Raw genomic sequence first — 20,924 nt, 5'->3', positions numbered from 1 at the left:
AAGCTTCACCAACCTTTGATCATGAGTTTAATGGTTAAAAATGAATCCTTGATGCATGTAATAAGCTAAAGTTAATAAATTGAGGTTGGGTAAGGTTAAACACACTTAGAAATGCATGTTTAAGCTTCTGGAATCGCTAAAAGAGCAACCTTTGGAAAGGATATCTCGCAAAATGCAGAACTGCATTCTGTCGCGAAATATTCGGATATGATATCCAGATATTAATGGGGTCTTGAGATATCCGGATATTCTGGGTTTTCGAGGATAATAAGGGTACTGTTCATACAGGATGACATTTTGGGTTTGTGGACCCATGTTTGGTCAATGTGGACTTCTGTAATAACTAAACTAAGTCAGAATCAAAGTGATTAAGGGCTTGTGGCTTTGTGAGAAGCCTAAAGACATGAAACGTAAAGGAAAGACGTTGTCTTTATGTCTTATGCTTGTAGAGTATAAATATTGATATGATTGTTGGTTTAAAACAGATTGTGATCTTGCTGTTTGTGGACTTTGAGCTTGTGTGGACTCTTGGCTTGGATAGTTAGCTTGCAAGGTAAGCTTTCGTGTCATCAGTTTAGCCATTGTGGGTTCCACCATACCCCATGGGGGGATAGTTTATATGCATGATGTATTTTCATGTATTGATTTATTGAAATGCTTTTGAGCTGTTAAGTGCAAATGCCTATAATATGTATGTGGTGTTCGCCTAGACGGGATTAAGTTCCTGTGGATAGGTGCGACATTGGCGTGTACTATTGTGGGTTGTAGACGTACGTACAACCTACGCTTCCTCTGATCAGTAGAATAGTTAACACACATGACATGATGATATGCTGCATTGCACTGATTTTGGAACTTATATGATATTACTGCTTTTGAACTTATATTGCACATGTAAGTGAGCTTGGGGTGGAGAAATCCTTGAGGACCCCTTGCATTACTGAGATTTCTGTTTAGAGATCTCACCCCACGTTTGGGGCACATATTTCAGGTTCAGGTAACTCAGGGGTTGAGACCTCGGGTGGCAGGAGACCGGAGCTGAGTTAGATATATGCTGCTTATGATGATTATGCTTGGATTATGTTTGGTGCTGATCTGCTTTACTATCTTTATGATTGTCTTGTTATCTGATTTAAGACTCTGTTGTCCATGCCACATTATTTGTCTATGTCTGTTCTGGATTTCGAGTCGTATTTAATGTATCAGGATAATTGTCTGGACTGCGTGTTATAGATCTGTGACTTAGATACTCACTTATTTATATTATGAGGTTATTCAGTGTAGTTAGTTGTCTATTTACAATTAAATACAGGCAATATTTTGAAAGTGATTTAAGTAATCAACTTGGTAATTGATAATGACGTCATGATTGACAAGAAAAAGATATTCTGCATTTTTAATTAAGCGTGGCTTAATACGATGACATGTTAACAAACCGGATATACACGGGGTGTTACAAGAAACATGTGCAAAGAAGCTAATTACCAAATAAAAAGACCCAGAAACACATATCCTATTTATACACAAAATAATTTCATTTTTTAATAATTAAGCCCAATAGTGGGATATTAATAGGATTAATAATTACTCATACAAAAAGTAATGGGAAATTAATGATGAACTATTTCCCCACCCTCAAGTTTAAATTTTGAATTTGAATACTTTCTTACCTACTAATGCAAAAAAGTAATGGTATATTAATATTAATACAAATGTTTGCTAGTAAAGAATATTGAACTATTTTACCACCTATAAAATTTAAAATTCAAAAGTTACTAAAAAAGGAATGTAAGGAGAATGCGACATATCAGCAAATTGAAGGAGAATGAGACACATAAGCAAACAAAGTAAAAGAGAATGCGACACATGTAAAACTTGCCAAAGAATGGTATTCTATATAGATATATATATATATATATATATATATATATATATATATATATATATATATATAAGTTATAACTGAAAGGGTAGAAAATAATTGGGCACAACCAAATTATGATAGTTTAATTGGCGCATGGAAATTGAGCAGATGAGATAAGAGTATGTGTTCGTTTCTCTCTATTATCACCTTTGAGAGGGGTTTTAAACCTTAACCTTGAACCCACCCAGAATCGGACTAATCACGAAACGATGAACTGATTGAAATATTTCAACAAAAAAATATAATTGGGTACTAGTTATCATTGTTTAAATTTATTTTCAGGGATATGTTATATTTACAAATTTTTTGTTTATAAACTACACTGCGTATTATAGATATTATATACTCAAGTAGTATAAAGAACTATTTCAACTCAAAACCTTTAAGTGTTGGGTGAGGATCTTTTTAATGGTTTATATTATTCTCTAACACATTCTTTCACACAAGAGCCCTTTGAGCTTGAAGTGTGGATATTGCACAAGCCAATGTTTCTAATTTTATCTTGTGCTTATTTTAATTCCACTCGAAAATAGGGGACAATGAAGATCAAACTCGTGACCTTATAATCACTAAAGCTCTAATAGCATGTAAAGAACTATTTAAATCCAAAATCTTAAGGTGTTGGGTAAGGGACTTTTATTGGTTTATATTATTCTCTAACAAATAGTATGTACTATCCGTAGTAGATAATGTAGTTTGCGAGAATTTGTAAACAAAAAATTTGTAAATATAACTATAATGTTATTATTATATAAAAAAAATTAAAACAGGTCTTATGACATGTGATATTATGGATTTTATTACAAATTTTTTGCCGATTTGGAATATTTAACAATTTTTCCACCGATGTATCACCGCCACATGGCATGCTATCTGTTCAATCATAATATCTTTTGTTTTTTAGGTATGAAATATATTTTTTTTGGAAAATCATCCTAATTATCTCTTTGAGGCGAATCAGAACCTCAGGTATCCTCACGGGTTCGACTCTTTAAGCTGCCTATGGGACTAATTCAAAGTTCGGGTGCGAGTCCAAAGATTACGGTACTTATGCCCCTCCCCAGATGGTGTTGGTAGAATTCGAACCGAGGTCCTCTTTCACCACTCAGTCTCTGTAGGTATGAAATATTTTACCTCGTATTTTTATTCACTTGCTAAGTGAATAAATGTGAGTATATTTTTTTTTTACAGATTTTGGATAATAGACGGAATCACGTGTGCTTGATAATATTTAGAAATTTATGCACCAGATATGATTGTATTCATGTTTGTTCATGAATATGTTGATTTCTGACGTAGGTAAGTTGTTTTGAGTATAACTTGAGCAATAACAAAATATTTTTTAAATGAAATTAATGACTATTAAAAACTTATTCAATGAACTATAATTATGAAAAAATTTACAATTGTTGGTCAAGAACAGTACTCTTACACTGTGCATGCATGTAAACATGGCTATTATGAGAGATTAGGGGTGTAAAAAACAAGCGGATCCATCGGGTTAGCTCGTAATTCATGAAAAATAAATTGGATTAAGTTGATAAAATTGAGCTGTCAACCCGAGTCAACACGACCCGATCAAGCTCGGACAAAATCGAGCTAACCCGCGGGTAAGCTCACGGAAAAAAAAAAAATTAAATTTAAAAAAATATGAAAGATGAAAGACCCACCCACCCACAAACACGTAGATAGGAAAACACACATTGACCCACTATTGCACCAACGCAAAAGTTACTAACTTGAGCATACCCAAGATCAAAGAACGCAAATTAAAAGAAACCCATGAACCCGAAGACCCATTAGAACCCATAGGAAACTAAAAAATGAAGTGGGGGTGGCGTTAAAGTACCGATTGTTTCAAGTGAAATGCGTTGATTGGAACTTTGCAGAGAGCATTTGCGAAGGAAGAGAAAGAAGGGTGTTGAGTGATTATGTTGTTTGAGTTTGTTGTTGTTCTTCAAGAGTGGTCTCTGCCACGAAGCATGGCATATCGTTCCGAAAGAATCTATCGACCATCTCCAACCAAAGGCACTAAACAACAGTGCAGAGTGTAGAAAATAGCCATCCCCTTCCCCCTTCTTTTCATCAAGTGCTTTGTATTCATCATCATGCAACATGACACAAAAAAGTTTTCTACACACAACATTTTGTGGAGCTCACACTTTTTGAAGTAAAAAAAAAAAATTAAGGCACGTAAAACGAATCTCTATAATATTACACAATCATTTTTTCTACAACATAACTCTTACAAAACCCTTTCGTTAATAGGTAGTGTAGAAAATGTAAAGTACCGATTGTTTCAAGTGAAATGCTGCTTATTGCTATCATTTTACTGATCTCCCCTTCCTTCTTCTTTTTATAAATATGATAATGTTTAATTTTTTCAAGCTTCGAGCCAATTTACGAGTCATTTTTACGAGCAAACTCTAAACAGGCTCTTTTTTTCGGGTTGAATGCTGGTTGGATTGGGTCGAGCCGGATTGGCGCGTTTTGCCAACCCCATGAGAGATGATTCAAGTGGTATATGCTTGATTTTGTTCAAGTAAGGTTTTGGATTCAAGTCCTAGTAAATGTAAAAAAAAATTCTATAAAAGAGCTAACTCCACCACGATGTGAATGTTCCGTCTCGAACATAATTACTTTTCACGGAGAATACCTACAGTCTATCCAAAAAAATTCCTAATATGATTTAGTCTATTAAATTACTGCATTTTGAATGAGCATAACTTGACTTGTAAAATTTTAATTACATTTTTCAGAAGTTTGAGATGTGTATTATATGATATGAAAATTTCAATATTTTCATCTTATCAATTTTTTTATTTTTATTTTTTATTTTTATTTTTTGCCTTCGAATATCCTTTCTTGTAAGCCTTCAAATTTTCTATCATTATTATTGTAAATAAATACAACAAATAAACTTAATTTTTAGGAAAAAAGAGTAGAAGTTGAGAGAAGAGAATGAAAGTGAGAGTGAGAGGAAATCACTAATTAATGAGTAACAGATAACAGCATTTATAAGGAGACGACCGTATGAGACTGTGGTTTTGCAATTTTTTTAAGTAGTTGCGCAAATTCAATCCGAGCATGCCACATTGCGTAATACTCCCACATCGATAAAAAAATTTCGGGATTCGCAAATAAATGTCAATCAACCTAATATTGCTATATTTTTTTCTCCAAAACTAACTTCAATTATTAGTTATTTATAATGGCCTTAATTAAAACAAGCACTAAGCAATTAATATAATTATTAAACAATCAAGCAAAAATATACACCTTTGGCACAATCAATTTAATGGTATAATTTTCAAAGAAGATTCATAAACAACATAAATTAGAAATTATACTTATTATGAAACAATCAATTTAATTAAGAAACCTACGTTCATAACTAAAATCGAGCAGACGTTGGTAGTAAATGTAGCTAGCTAATGGGCCTATACACTTCCCAAGGGACTCCCGAAACTACAACCCAATATAAAATAATAGAAATACTAGTCTCATATTGTAAGAGAATAGTATATCATGTCATACATACAAAATATGTGGAATCCACTCATTAAAATAAATAAATGAATAAACCCTACATATTTTGTGTTTATGACATGAGATAATATCCTACACTACATGAGACTAATATTCTTCATAAAATAATCAATGATTTTACAATTTGATAAAAATTTCAAACAAGAGTTTGTTTCAAATGAATAACCAAGCCCCAACTGGACTTTTCTCCATGTGATATTCACTTGTATCCTGGGAACAAAGCTTACAAGGGTCTGCTGCTCCAAGCAAAGTCCACGCTTTTGAAGATGGCAACAACTTATACACAGTAGAAAAAGCCAGTTAATTTGAAACCAATCCACCATCTGGGCAACAAAATGCCTTCTTATCATTACAGCTCTATCGTAATAGTCTTTGCTCCTCTTTCTGATCATAGATAAACTTCTCTCTCAATCAAACTTCAAATTTTTACCATCTTGTTGCTGCTTCATTGGCTCAGCAGGGAAGTATTTTATGCCAACTAGATCACCCACTCTGCTAATAACCTAAGAAGGGAGATTAACCACAGCAAGTTATGGTACGAAATATATCATGGAAGTAGCAAACTTAAACAATATCCTACAAGAAGCATATTGAAACAAATAAAATGACAAGAAACATATTGAACCTTGATATCTGATACAAGAGCACGTAGAATAGAAAATATTCATTTTCCTAGCAATGAAAAACACACCACAATAATGGTGCACAAAACTTTACCGCATCCCTTCTACACAAAATTGACACATTTACAACCACTTAATTTATGCATTTTTCAAAATGTTAACCATTGAAAGAAATTCAAAATACACACCTGCAAGGCTTTGATAAGGTCTTCTTTTGAATGAGAAGCAGATATGCATATGCGTGCTCTAGCCAGTAGCAATGGGGTTGCAGGAAATGCCACTGTCACAACAGCAACCTGAAACAGTACAAAACCATTCAAAAATTGTAAACATTAATTAAAAAAATTTATTCATAATGTAGGGCATCAACAGGGAGCATAAAGAGTTGGATGTTGATACTCTTACATTCTGCTTGAGGCACTCCCTTGAGAAGGCAGGGATTTTGGAGGGATTGTAAAGCATGATAGGCATTACCGGAGAATCATTATCCCCAAGAACCTCAAATCCCATCTTCTGCAGTTCTGACCTGAAAAAATTGCTATTCTCTCGAATTTGTGCAAGTTTCTGGGCACCTATCGAAAACAACTTACTTCAATGCAAAATAAATGAAGTATGGATTGATGCAAGTGATGCAAGTTACAAATACAAAGCAAAAAGCAGAAAAATTCCAGCCAAACCTCTACTGGAACCATCCTCTCCAAGAATAACTTTTATGGATGAAATTATTTGCTGTGCAGCTGGAGGTGAAATTGAAGTTGCATAAAGATGAGCAGGGCAGGTGTACTTCAAATATTGGATAATCTCCTAACAGTAGATCCAAAAGTTCAACATAAGAAACAGAGTTCAAATTATCTTAACAGTACAATACAATATTTCCGTGATGCTGACATGTAGACACCAATATGAAACAAAAATATGAAAAAGTCAACTTCCACGCGTGAAACAAAATGAATTCCACAAGTACCTCCAAGAGTACACTAATAAAGCCATATTACACAACTTCACTTGCATGAAACCGATAGGCATCCAGATACAATTAAGAAGGTTTATGATGCAATTAGGCCCAAGACTTATAAGAGAGATAAGGCCAGGAAAATATGGATCCAAACCCAACAAGGCCCAAACGAAACAGAGGAGCATTCCTCAGACACAGCCATGTAACCAAGCGGAATTCCCAAAAGTACCCCGTAACAAAATGGTGCGTGAAGTGGCATGAAGTTGTTTATACTGAGTGAGAGGAGGAAAGGAAAGGGGGAGCTGAATGATGAAAGGTGGAGTTCTTGGGAGAGCGTTAGACCTCTACAATTGTCTCACAATTATCTTTTCTTTTATTGCTTAGTCTTTTCCTTTTGTGTTGAACTCCCGTAATTTCCTTTTAGTATGGATTATCTCTGTTTCTGGGTTGTAACATCCTTCATGAATATTAAATCACTGGAGTATTTAGATCTAATTTTCCCTGTCCTGTGTTGATGATTTTGGGCTCATCTGGTTGGATCATAACAGTTTATGTCAAGAAAGGAAACCCCGGTAAGCCCAGTCTGCAGATATAAAAAGGACAAAACACAAAGGGCAACAAGGCAATTTCACCTAAGGAAGATGACATGACAAAACAGTAGGCAGTTAGAAAGGAGGAAGCTCTGCATAAAAAACTGGACAGCTTGCAGTCCAGGAGTGAGGAGAAAGAACTGGAAGGGTATAAAGGCATGTGTAATGATATAGAGCTGACAGAAAAGATACAAACACACAAAATTGTGTGTTAGAGAACAGAGTGATCTCTGGGCACAAGATATTTCAGGGAGGGTGTATTTATGTCATGTTTTCCTTTCTAGTATCAGAACATGTTTTCCTTTGGCTAGGACATGTTACACAGGTACTGGTACAGTAGTCCAATTCGATACAATACGAAACACAAATGCAATAATTATTTTAGAAATTAAGATATGGGAGCTGGCCATGCAGAAATATATATTAAATAAAATATTTATTTATATATGTGAAAAATTAAAATTAAATTTAATCTGTGATTATTCTATCCCAACCCAACTCTGGTGCATTCTCCACTCCAATGTTCCTTTTTTGTTCCAAGCCCTTGTCATCATCCACTCTCTTCGGCTCTCACCCCAGTACCACCACTCTGCCTCACCTACCATCAACAATTGCCATCATTATAGCTCATTTGGTTAGGATGAAAGTCTGCTATTTTATGAGATGACTTTGAGGAGGGCAATTACTTTTTTGTTTTTGGAGGTAATTGGAACTTTTCAAGTGGCAATACATGGTGGTGGGAAACCATACACACATAAAAAAGGATATGCCAAAAATACGAATGCAAATGAATCATATGAGTATTGGTATTGCATAGGGATATGGATACTTCAGCAATATTGAAGTACCTTGTGTAGTTCTCCATTTTCTGTCTGTTAATGCCAGTTACAGATAGTTAAAGAAATCAGAGTTGGATTTGAATCATACAATACAATACATGCATGGATCAGTGTGATTCCATATCACTGATTCATTCATATTTTTGTTATCAATTCTCATAGAAGAAATTGAGAAGTCAAATAAGCTCAAGTTCTTAAATCAAAAGGAACTAAAAGAACACCATGGAATGCATCTATTTGATTATTCGATTGTCAGACTTTCATTCTTCTAAAATAGGGGCTTCACACGCTCACTCACTCTAACCATCCTATTTGGCTGTTTCATTGCTCTATTTTCATTCTTTAGAAACAGAGGCTTTACACAACCACTCGCTCACACTACTTGCACCTTATTTGGCTATATCATTGCTCTGTTTTTGTTCTTTTAAAACATAAGATTCATACAATCACTTTATGTTATTCAGTTATGACTTATGGCATGATTTTTATTTTTTTTTGAGACTTACGGTTAAGTTATGATGGAACCTAATTTTATCAATCTGAAATTGATGAAAACAGAAATGGAGACAGGCTCTTTACAAAGATTAAATGCAGAAAAATACACCAAAAGACCCCAACTCACCCTCAAAGCCAACAAACCTAGGCTTCAAGAGATCCCCAAATCCCCAATATTCACTCAATTCATGCCTACCTCACTACATACACTGCCCCTCCTTTTATCCTATTCTCTAAGAACCTTCTAAAACAATTTCCTAACTAACTAACTAATTATTTCACTTTTAGGCCCTCAATACTCCTCTTCCAAAATTCACCTTGTCCTCAAGGTGAAGAGAAAGGATAGGCAACGTGAAAGAAACTTCCACCCAAGTCCCATTGTTTAAGATTCTTGACCCCATTGTCAATTTCAGCTCTTCTGCAACGTGCGCTGCCAAGAAGTTATGAGACGCCCCCAAGTCAATAAGGATAACGATTCTCTTCCCTTGAATCTCACCCCAGATCTTCAACGAACGACTAGATGTGATACCTATTATGCTATGAAAGCTCAACCGCAGGGCCCCTCCTTCCATCTTTTCCATTATAGCGCTTATTTCCTCCTCAAGTATAGATTCTTCACCATTGGTTCCCAAAAGCAACACATGCAGGTGCTGATTTTGACAAATATGATCAGTCGAAAGGGCATGTCGCATCGAAAGTCAAATTCTTACTTCGTTTGTTGGCCATCTCCTCCGGCGTAAGTCTCTTGAACCTCCGTTCGCCATTTGCAACGCCGTTTGCACCTCTATCGAAGGACGCTTGGGAAGATGCAACTGCTTCTAGAGTCCCAATAGGTTTGTTGTTGTTCGTATGGCCCAAATTAGAGACCATCACACTCCCTTGAGTGCCATTCATATTGGGCCATCGCTGATTTGCATTGGGCCCTGTCTTCCCTTCTCTTCCCAACCTATTCAGTTGAGTGTTCACATTTGGGCCTCTACTGGGAATTGAATCTGAAATATATTGTATATTCAAGTAAGTAAGTCTGTACAAGGAGGCTCTCTATCTATAGAGACTAAAAGACCTAATGGGATGACCTAATGGGCCAAGCCCACAATCTAGACTATTCTAGACTATTCTAATAATAAATTAATATTATTTCTAACACTCCCCCTCAAGCTGGTGCGTATATATCAAAACCTCCCAGCTTGTTACAAATATGATCTATTCGGGGACCTCTAAGAGCTTTAGTGAATACATTCGCAAGTTGATCATTGGAATTGACAAATGCTGTCTCGATCTCCCTTGATTGGATCTTTTCTCTAACAAAATGACAGTCAATTTCTATATGCTTGGTCCTCTCATGAAAGACTGGGTTAGAGGATATATGCAAAGCGGCTTGGTTGTCACAAATGAGCTTCATAGGCCTTTGTTCACAGATATGGAGTTCCTTCAGCAATTGACTCAGCCAGATGAGCTCACAGGTTGCATTTGTCATTGCCCCGATATTCTGCCGCCGCACTGGATCTGGCGACCACAGTTTGCTTCTTACTCTTCCAAGAGATCAAATTTCCTCCGAAGAGAACACAATACCCTGAGGTGGATCGTCTATCTGAAGGAGAACCTGCCCAGTCAGCATCTGAATAACTAGAGATCTCTGAACTTCCTTTATTTGTATATAATAAACCTCTTTCTGGCGCCTTTTTAATATATCGGAGAATTCTAATAACTGCATCCCAATGGGAGTCACAAGGAGAATCAAGAAATTGACTTGCAACACTCACTGCGAAGGAGATATCTGGCCTTGTCACAGTAAGATAATTCAATTTTCCAACTAGTCGGCGGTAGCGACTAGGATCTGGCAGTGGCTCCCCTTGTCCTGGTAATAACTTAACATTGGGGTCCATAGGTGTATCAATGGGTTTACAACCTAACATGCCAGTCTCATCTAGGATATCCAGTGCATACTTCCTCTGACAGATGGAAATGCCCCGCCTAGACTGTGCAACTTCGATCCCCAAGAAATATCGAAGTCTGCCAAGATCTTTGGTCTGAAATTTATTGAATAAATGCTTTTTCAACTGATCAATCCCGGTCTGATCACTGCCTGTAATGATAATGTCATCAACATAGACCAGGAGATAAACGCACTGGCCAGAAGAGTTATGCCGGTAAAAGACAGAATGATCGGCTTTGCTTCTGATTAATCCAAAGGATTCAACAACTGAACTAAAGCGGCTAAACCAGGCCCGAGGAGATTGCTTCAGGCCATATAAAGATTTCCGAAGTTTACATATCATTCCAGAACTCTCCCCCTGAGCAACAAAACCTGGTGGTTGCTCCATATAAACTTCCTCCTGCAAGTCACCATGTAGAAAAGCATTCTTAATATCAAGTTGGAGAAGGGGCCAGTGATGAATGGCGGCAAGGGCAAGAAACAGGCGAACAGAAGCCATCTTAGCAACAGGAGAAAAGGTATCCCCATAATCAAGACCAAAGATCTGTGTGTATCCCTTGGCCACTAAGCGAGCTTTAAGGCGATCAACAGTACCATCAGGACCAACTTTAACTGTGAACACCCATCGACAACCAACAACAGACTTCCCGGGAGGAGCACGAACAAGATCCCAAGTGCCATTGGAGTGAAGTGCCTGCATTTCATCAAGCATCGCCTGGCGCCACCCTGGATGAGATAGTTTCACCTGTGGTTTTAGGGATGGAAACAGAAGAGAGACTAGAAACAAAAGTAAAATGTTGTGAAGAAAGTCTGTCATAACTCAAGAAAGAATAAAGGGGATGAGGATTTCGAGTGGATCGAATACCTTTCCGAAGGGCAATGGGAGGAGTCTCTGATGGAGGATCCGGAGGAGAAGAGCCGACGGGAAGGGGCGATGAGTCATCAAGAGGCAAAGTCGGAGGAGGTGCAGGCTGACGACGCTGGTATGTGAGGAGAGGACGATCTGCAGGTATGGAGGTAATTGGTTGCTCCTCTGGAATAGGGTCACCTGCAGCTGGTAAAGACAAATCAAGAAAAGGAACAGGAAGGACCTGATCAACTTGGGACACTGGAGACGGAGTAGAGTGAAAAGGCTGCTGATCAAGGAAAGTGACATCAGCAGAAACGATATAACGCTTGAGATCAATAGAATAGCAACGATACCCTTTTTGAAAACGTGTATACCCAAGGAAAATACATTTGAAGGCCTTGGATGTCAACTTGTCTTTACCTGGAGTAAGATCATGAACAAAACAAGTACAGCCAAAAGTATGTAAAGGCAGAGGATAAGAAGGTGCTCCAGAAAACAAAATACTGTGGGGAACATCATTATTTAGCACAGAAGAGGGCATGCGGTTGATAAGGAAACATGAGGTGATAATAGCATCTGCCCAAAAACGGAGTGGGACGTTCATATGAATGAGAAGGGTACGTGCAGTTTCAACTAGATGTCTATTTTTACATTCAGCGACTCCATTTTGTTGTGGAGTGTGGGGACAGGTAGTCTGGTGTATCGTCCCTTGTGTATCCAGAAATTTAGAAAATTCAAGAGACACATACTCTTTTGCATTATCACTGCGCAAGATTTGAATAGAAGCACCAAATTGAGTTTTTATTTCTGCACAAAACTTTTGATAAATTGAAAATAACTCAGAACGATTTTTCATTAAATAAACCCAAGTGCAACGGGAGAAATCATCAATAAAGGTGACAAAATACTGAAAACCCAAAACAGACGTTGTTCGACTCGGACCCCAAATATCAGAATGAACAATAGAAAAAGGAGCATCAGCTCTTTTATTGACTCTATTAGCAAAGGAGGAGCGAGTGTGTTTTCCTTGCTGACAAGAATGACAGTTTAAAGACTTAAGATTGGATAAAAAGGGAACCATATGCTGAAGCTTGGAGAGGTTTGGATGACCCAGACGGCTGTGAATTAGCTCAGGAGACTCTGTGAGAGAACAGGCTACTGGAGAAGGTGGTGCAATCAGATAGTAGAGACCTCGTGACTCAACGCCTGCTCCAATCGTCTTCCCCGTACCCGAATCCTGCATAGAAAAGGATTGTTTAGAGAAGGTAATAGTACATGAATGAGAATGAATCAACTGGCTAACAGAGATTAAATTAAAAGGAATGCCAGGTATATAATAAACAGAACTCAAAGTTAAAAGAGGAGTTGGGTTGGCTTCCCCAATTCCACGAGCAGGAGCCTTAGTGCCATCAGCAAGAGTGACAGGAGGTAGGTTATTAGAATAAGAAAGTGAAGTGAAGAGATCTTTATTACCACAAAGATGATGAGTAGCACCTGAGTCTATTATCCAGGGTCCAAGAGATGATTGATAAAAACAAGCAACATGATTACCAGTGTCTTGAGTAGGATGCTGAGAAGAAACCTTCTTGAGAAGTGCCTCATAGTTGACACTTGAAAGAGTTACTAATCCAGTTGAAGGTGGCGTAACATCAGTTTGAGCAAAGTTGGCAGTCGATGGCTTCAAATGAGGGTACTTCCTATAGCAGCGTTCTTCAAAATGCCCAAGATTCTGGCAATAATTGCAACGAGGCCTCTGTCTGCGGCCACGTCTGCGACTGCGTCCACTGTTCCAATTGGAATCACTGGCCTGAGAAAAGAATGGAGATGGGGTAGTACCGGAGATGATGCCAGTCGTGTTTTTGGACGCATTATTTGAGCCCTCCATCAGAAAATAGCAAAGAACTACAAGAAAGCAAGAAATCGCGCACAAACGTTGCACAAAAGTGTCCAAACAGCGGGGTTTTCACTGATATCTTTCAAACGGATGGGACCCACAACGAACGAAGACCAGATCTGGAAAGAGGGTGAGGAGGCGAGCAAGATAGTGGTGGTCCGGCCTGGAACGGTGGCCGGACGATGGCTCACGCGCCGGAACAGTGGCTCGGTCGCCGGAGACTTCCTCTGGCGCATGGCGGCGCTGGGATGCTCCAATCAACACGCGGCTTGGACAGACAGGGTCGCCTCCCTGAGCCGCTCCTGATCGCGTGGTGGTTGGTCGGAAAAGTCGTCGGAAAAGCAGTCTGACGGCGGTGAACAGTGGCGGACGGTGGTTTTGTGGCGGTTTCCGGCGATGAACGGAGGCTGACGATCTTTTTCCTGATGATACGAGGTTGAGGACAAGAAATTTGTGACTAAATACGGGTTAGGTGTGAAAGGATGGTTGCCGGTATGATGCACGGCAGTAAAAAGAAAGAAAAAGATATATATGCGGAAGCAGAGCCCTCAGATCGAGAGCTCTGATACCAAATTGAATCTGAAATATATTGTATATTCAAGTAAGTAAGTCTGTACAAGGAGGCTCTCTATTTATAGAGACTAAAAGACCTAATGGGATGACCTAATGGGCCAAGCCCACAATCTAGACTATTCTAGACTATTCTAATAATAAATTAATATTATTTCTAACACTGGGTAAGGCTATTCGAGTGTAATGCCCAAATCCATTACGATCCACTCCCCCATCTCCCTCGCCACTTGGGTTGCTAGTTAGGGGTGTGAGTGCTACTTGCAGATGCTGACCCGACCCGGACCCAATAGTCGTCCTACTCAGTTTACAAATCTTCTCCTCTTTTTCTCCTTCATCTTCTTGTGCTTCCATTTCTTATTTTCCGATTTCGCCTTCAACTCCCCCTCCTAACAGCATCACATGAAGTTGTGGATTGTTGCACACATTGTCCGCTAAAAATGGCACGTCACAACGAAAACAGAGGTTGTGCCATCGGCGGTCAGCCATCTCCTTCGTTGTCAGTAGCCGGTATCTTGCTCCACATCTGTCCCCATTGCTGTCGGTTGTCACCGAAGCTCCTTGTGTGGATGTAGAACCTTGCTCTTCTCTATTTTCAATGAAAGTGTGCTCTAGATTAGAGTTTCAGTTATTGGGCTCTGTTTGAACCCCAACTGTTTTGGTTTGCCCATTTGTATTGGGCCCTCAATGGTTTCTTCCTTTCGCTTCTTCTTTTCCCTTTTTCTTTCTCTGGTTCTTTATCTTTTTTTTCTTTTTCTTCTTTTTGGGTTTCTTCTTCTGCTCTTTCTATGTTTCCTTCTTCTGATCGTGCTCTTTCTCTCTTTTTTCTTCTTTCCCTGCTGCTGCATTTTCTCTTTTTTCTTTTTTTACTTCGACTTTTTTAAAACTCTGTCTTCTCTAATGCATCATCAATAATTTTTATCAACATTTCCCTAAGCTTTGATTCCTCCAATGATTTTCATTTATCAGAAACACCTCCGGATCGAAGATGCTCAGATACCAAATTGATGGAACCTAATTTTATTAATCTGAAATTGATGAAAACAAAAATGGAGACAAGCTCCTTACATAGATTAAATGTAGAAAAATACACCAAAAGATCCAACTCATCCTCAAAGCCGACAAACCTAGACTTCAAGAGATCCCCAAATCCCCAATATTCACTCAATTCATGTCTATCTCACTACACACACTGCCCCTCCTTTTATCCAATTTTCTAAGAACCTTCTAGAACAATTCCCTAACTAACTAACTAATTATTTCACTTTCAGGCCCATCAGGTTATTTTGTCAATTTCTAGTTCCTAGTTTAAAATCATTACATTGTGAATTAAAAATCATTTATATGATATATTTCAAACTATTTTTCAGTATATTTCTAAATCTTATGATTTGATACGATTTATAATTCATGATTCAAAAATTAGGTTGGCGATTCAAAATTTGAATTGCGATTTGATTGAAACCATTACTTCCAAGTTCCCTCCTATACCTTATATTCTATAGGTGATTTCATTTTTCTCTTCACACAATGCATTTTGTAGCATATTCCTTTAAACAGAAAGGATAATATAGTATGGTTGATATTCAATGGGAAAGATCACCGGCATACCTCTTCCAACAGATTTTAGCAACTTACTATCTGTTAATCAGTAATCACTAAATTTGGAGTCTATTATTAAAATATGCATACCTTAGATCCCCCAATATAACCTCCACAAGATCCAAATGATTTGGTGAATGTTCCCATCATAATGTCAACATCAGCAGTATCCACACCCAAGAGCTCACAAACACCTCTTCCCGTCTTGCCCACAGCTCCAATGCTGTGTGCTTCATCCAAATATGTATACACCTACAAGCAAAGGAAAAATGCAGAAAGTAACAATAAACAATCGGAATATGATTTCTGCTTGTGAAGCAAACATATTTGTCTGCCAGAGACATAAAAGGAGTGGCCCCCATCATTTATTTTCTCTCTCATTCCTCTATGCTTTCTCTCTATCCTTTCGACTCTGTGGCAGAGACAAATTTGTCTGCTTCAAAAGCAAAAATCATTTTCCCATAAACAATAGTAAAACAGTAAATAAAACTTGATAATAAAGAGTTTATCTAAGTCTCCCTTAAATGTCTGTTTTGAAGGGAAAGGGAGCATTAAATGAAGAAAAACCTCCAATATTTTGGCCTTCTCTTTCCCCTTCTCTCAACTAGACTCTTAAAGAAAAAAGTAGCAAAATGAAAAGTTGTCATATGAGACTAAGTATCCACTATCAACATCACTTTTATTCCAAACTAGTTGGGGTCCGTGATCAAAAAAAAAAAACTCCTTCTAGAGGGAAAAATAGGATTTTCTTATTTCTTTTACATAATGTGCCCATTTGAGTCATTAGCTTAAATTTAAGTTAAAATGGAATACACAATTTTCCTGGACATAAAACCATTTACAACAGTTCATTTGGAAATTTTACAGGAAGCCTCATCCATATAGACTTTTCACAAGCTTTGGATTTTAAACTCAGATTAAATACTCCCCCATGGCCCTCCCAAGTCCCAACCTCACCCTCCCCCCCCCCCCCCCAAAAAAAAAAAAAAAAAAAAAAAAGAAGAAGAAAAATGCATATGGGAAACAGGTATAAGAGAATTACAATTTGTACATTATATTAGAGCTACCATAATATTCACCTTGTATTTTTTGCATATAGCTATGATCTCTGGAAGTTTGCAAAGCTCTCCTTCCATACTGTATATCCCCTCCACAATAACCATAATCTTCTTCCAAGGCCTATGCGTCCTTGGCTGTCCCTCTGCAATTTGTTCTCTTAACACTTCTTCTAAATGTGATGGCGCTGCAGATAGATAGCCAAAGTGAATAAATAGTGCAGTGACCTCTGGGAGCAGCATCATATTAACACAAACAGAGAGACAAATTGAAAAATGCAACCAAGTAGGTAGCCAAGTAGAACACACATACCAAGTGTTTAAAATACATACAAAAACACAATTAATCATGTAAAGAGCCAACTCAACCCAAAAACTTAAGTTGTTTGGTAAAGGCCATATTAATGGTTTTATAGTTTAATTTTCTAACACACCCCCTCATACAAGAGCCTATTGGGCTTGAAGGGTGGACAATGTACAAGTCCACTACCTGTGCTAAGAAACTCCACAATATTTAATTATTTATTAATAGAATGAGGAACAGTGAGGATTGAATTCATGACCACTTGGTCACGAAGCTCTAATACCATGTAAAGCACCAACTCAACCCAAAAGCTTAAGTTGTTAGGTGAATGCCATATTAATGGTTTTATATTATATTTTTATAAAAAACCATAAGTCAGTTCAGTTACACCTTTCTGCTTAATTCTGTCAGCAGAAGTGATGTCACTGTGGGATTTAACTATCCTATACTTATTTAGTAAAGAGATAATGATATGGTGCAAAATAGTATCCACCATTATCTCTTAACCCATGAATTGAAATGAAGACCTTTCTGTTGGTAGCAGCCCTAAGCCAGGAAGGTGAATGTGAGAAGTAATAAGGACGGGGCCAATAATCTAGTTGGGTCAAGTCCTGTTAGTAATAGTAGTCAGACATAATTGATATTGTTAGATATATTAGATAGAGTTACCTGACATTAAATGATATTGTTAGATATAGTAGATAGAGTTATCTTATATTAATTAATATTGCTATACATAGTAGAAAGAGTTATCTTATATTAATTAATATTGTTATACATAGTAGAAAGAGTTATTTGATAATAATTGATATTGTTAGATATAGTAGTTAAAGAACCTGATATTGGAGGATATCCCTCTAACAAAATAGTCAGAACTCAGAAGTAGGATATAAGGGGGTGTTTGGTTCAGGAGAAATAATATTTTACTAGGGAAATGAAATTACTAGGAATCTGCAAGGAAAGTGAGTTAGATAGGAAAGTTTAAAAAAAGTTGTTTGGTTGAGTAAAATTTTACTAGGAAAATTAAATAAAATAACAAAATGAAGTGTTTGGTTGAATATTTTATATTGATGGGAAAGTAATTGAAATTACAAAACTATCCTTTTTTTAAATTGCCCGTTATACCAACAATTGTCCAAACGCACGGGTCGTATTTGAACACCAATCCCATGTTAGGATCGAACGATTCCACCAATCTGGAAAAGCTCATTTTTGAACACCCATGCCCACCCGACTGAAGAGCCTGACCATTACCCAGTTTTTAACCCCCATTTCGTATTTGTTCCTATGTCTGCTATGGTGTTACCCATCTAGCTTCTGTTCACGGGCATTGTTGCCTACTGGTTAGCCCACCGATCTGAGTTGCTATCCTACTGCGTTGGTGGTGCTGCAACTCTGAGTGGTGTGCTATGTGAGGGGTAATATAGTCACCAGTTTATATCACTTCTGCCACTTTTTCAACTTCTCTAGTTTTTACATAAAATACCACCTTCCAGGAAGCAATCTGAAACAGTGATTTTCAGACAAATCACACTCAATGCAAGATAGATGGGCAACAAGGAAAGATGGGTAAAAAAATGGAAATCTGTGAACCAAACATGGAGTTACTAGAATGCAAGCATCACTTCCCCAGGAAACTTTGACAAAAATCTGAAACAAACACCCCCTAAGGAAAGAAAAGGGACACAAGAGGGTGTTGAGTAGTGATAGTCGAGTGAGCGGGACAGATCAGGCTCTCGCATACCTGAGACACAACAATTCTGTAATCCTTCTTTTTCTTCATAGCTTTAGAATTTTAATTGAAGGGAGACCACATCAATAAAAACCTATCTTTTCCTTCATCGTTTCTTTAATCTCTGGACCAGTTCTATCACTTTCTTTTCATAATAGTATGTGGAAATTGTAAAGCTGACCACTTAATGACTAACTATAAAATTTATTCTCGTATACAGCAAAGATGCTCACTGTTATGTTGAAAAACACGAATAATTGCTCCTGATCCACGTGCACCATTAACAATTGAGTTGTGGTTCAATGAATCACTAATAATCAAACTTCCCTGCAGAAGATAGTTACACCGATAAATAATCATGTCAACATTAGCATCTCTCAACAAGGTAAAATCACTAAATTTTGCTGACCTTCCCCATCAAAACTGGAAGAATAGCAGAGTTTGTCACATAGCCCATACCAAAAACTAAAGCAGCCGGTTTCCCAACAAATCTTGCAACACACTCCTCCAATTCATTGTGAAGCACAGTCGTGCCTATTGGAGAAGCCACATTTGAGGAAACTTGATCAGACACATGCATAGATTAACAAACAAAACCTTGTTTTAATGGCTAAAATACAAACTTATAATACCTACCACCATCTACCCGGGTACTGCAAGTGCTTGGAGAATACTGCTTCAACGACTCAACCACTCGAGGTGTGCAGTATTCATCCGCCGCAGCAAAACCAAGATAGTTGTATGATCCCAAGTTAAGGCATCGACTTAATTTATTGGTTCGTCTGCATTCACATAAATATCTGATGCTAAAGCTCTAAAAGAAAAAAAAATATTACAGAAAAAATGAAAATTTGATATTTCAGAACACACTCACTCCCTCCCCAAAAAATATATATTAAAACAAAACAAAAATTATAGGCCTGAAATTGAAATAAAGGGTTATACTTTAGCGTCTTGTTATTATCATTCGAGTAGCGTTCGACTACATCAAACCAAGCATCAGGAGCACTTGCTATTGGTCTCCCAAAACAGTCCTGCCAAAAAAAAAAAAAAATGTTGAAAATAACCATTTAAAAAAATAGAAAAAAAATTCATAGCCACGTATCTGATCTTGCTAGTTACATTATATTGCAATTTGTTTGTCATACATAAATCATGACACGCATCCCAAATGGAAAAAAGAAAGAAAGAACTAAAAGGTTTAAAACATCACATTTTAAACATTGCTAGTTACAACTGTGCATGATTGTTTGGTGCTCAATATTTCTTACTAATTAAGAAACAGAATAATCAAAACAAAAAGTTAACTACCTGAATACGAAGGTATAATCGACGGATATAAAAATCTTCAAGTCCTAAGCAGATCGGTGCATAACCCTGCTTGTAAGAAACAACATGTAGGTAAATATCTATTAAAAAAAATTTAAAAAAAAATCAAAAAATGGAAAAATAAATTGAAAACGCGGGAAGAACCTGAAGATTGTTGGAGCTGCAAAGGTCGAAGATTTTCCTGAAGAAATCCCTGAATTGGCCAAAGGCAAAGAGCAAGCCGTAGCTGAAGTAGGTGGTTAATGCGGTCAAATACGGAATTGCTATCATTTTTCTTCTTTCTTTTAACTTTCAACGGAACGAGAATTTGAAACCGTCGGCGAGAGAAGGATCTGGATTCTGAGTTTGGAAACGAGGTGTTTTCTGAGGAGCGATCAGGGATCCGAACCCGAGTCTCGTGGACCCGTCGGAGAGACGAAGAGAGAGAAGCGGTATTTTGAAAATGAAGTGTCTGGTTGGAACGGGGATGAACTGGGACCTGTACAAGGGTAGAAATTAGAAAGGTATTCACAAATTTTATTGATTAAGGTTATATTGACAATTTTTTTTCCACAAATTTACAAATTAGATCTGATGATCGGTAATAATTTATTGAATAGAGTAGTATTATTGATCAGACATGGATATGGTATATTTGTAAATAAAAAGTTTATAAATATACTTTTTTTTCTTTATTT

At 37.3% G+C, this 20,924-nt stretch overlaps 1 protein-coding gene across 1 annotated transcript; it reads right to left on the bottom strand.

The window, feature by feature from the left end:
- Positions 1-5,311: 5,311 nt before the first annotated feature.
- LOC133306154 (long chain base biosynthesis protein 2a) lies at positions 5,312-20,720 on the bottom strand. Its single transcript, XM_061506429.1, has 12 exons — positions 20,392-20,720; positions 20,230-20,295; positions 19,864-19,952; positions 19,555-19,700; positions 19,328-19,452; positions 19,152-19,245; positions 16,907-17,070; positions 15,918-16,079; positions 6,774-6,900; positions 6,502-6,668; positions 6,285-6,392; positions 5,312-5,976 (listed from the first exon to the last, which is right to left on the bottom strand). Exons 1-12 carry the CDS (start codon positions 20,515-20,517, stop codon positions 5,881-5,883), a joined length of 1,470 nt encoding a protein of 489 aa, XP_061362413.1. The 5' UTR covers positions 20,518-20,720; the 3' UTR covers positions 5,312-5,880.
- Positions 20,721-20,924: the final 204 nt, after the last annotated feature.

This window comes from Gastrolobium bilobum, unplaced genomic scaffold (genome assembly GCF_033153095.1).
Source record: "Gastrolobium bilobum isolate Gb01-03AN ecotype WA unplaced genomic scaffold, APGP_CSIRO_Gbil_v1 utg26632, whole genome shotgun sequence".
In the NCBI taxonomy this organism is placed as follows: domain Eukaryota; kingdom Viridiplantae; phylum Streptophyta; class Magnoliopsida; order Fabales; family Fabaceae; genus Gastrolobium; species Gastrolobium bilobum.
Note: the sequence above shows the minus strand (reverse complement) of the source record. Positions and strands in the feature narration are given on the sequence as shown.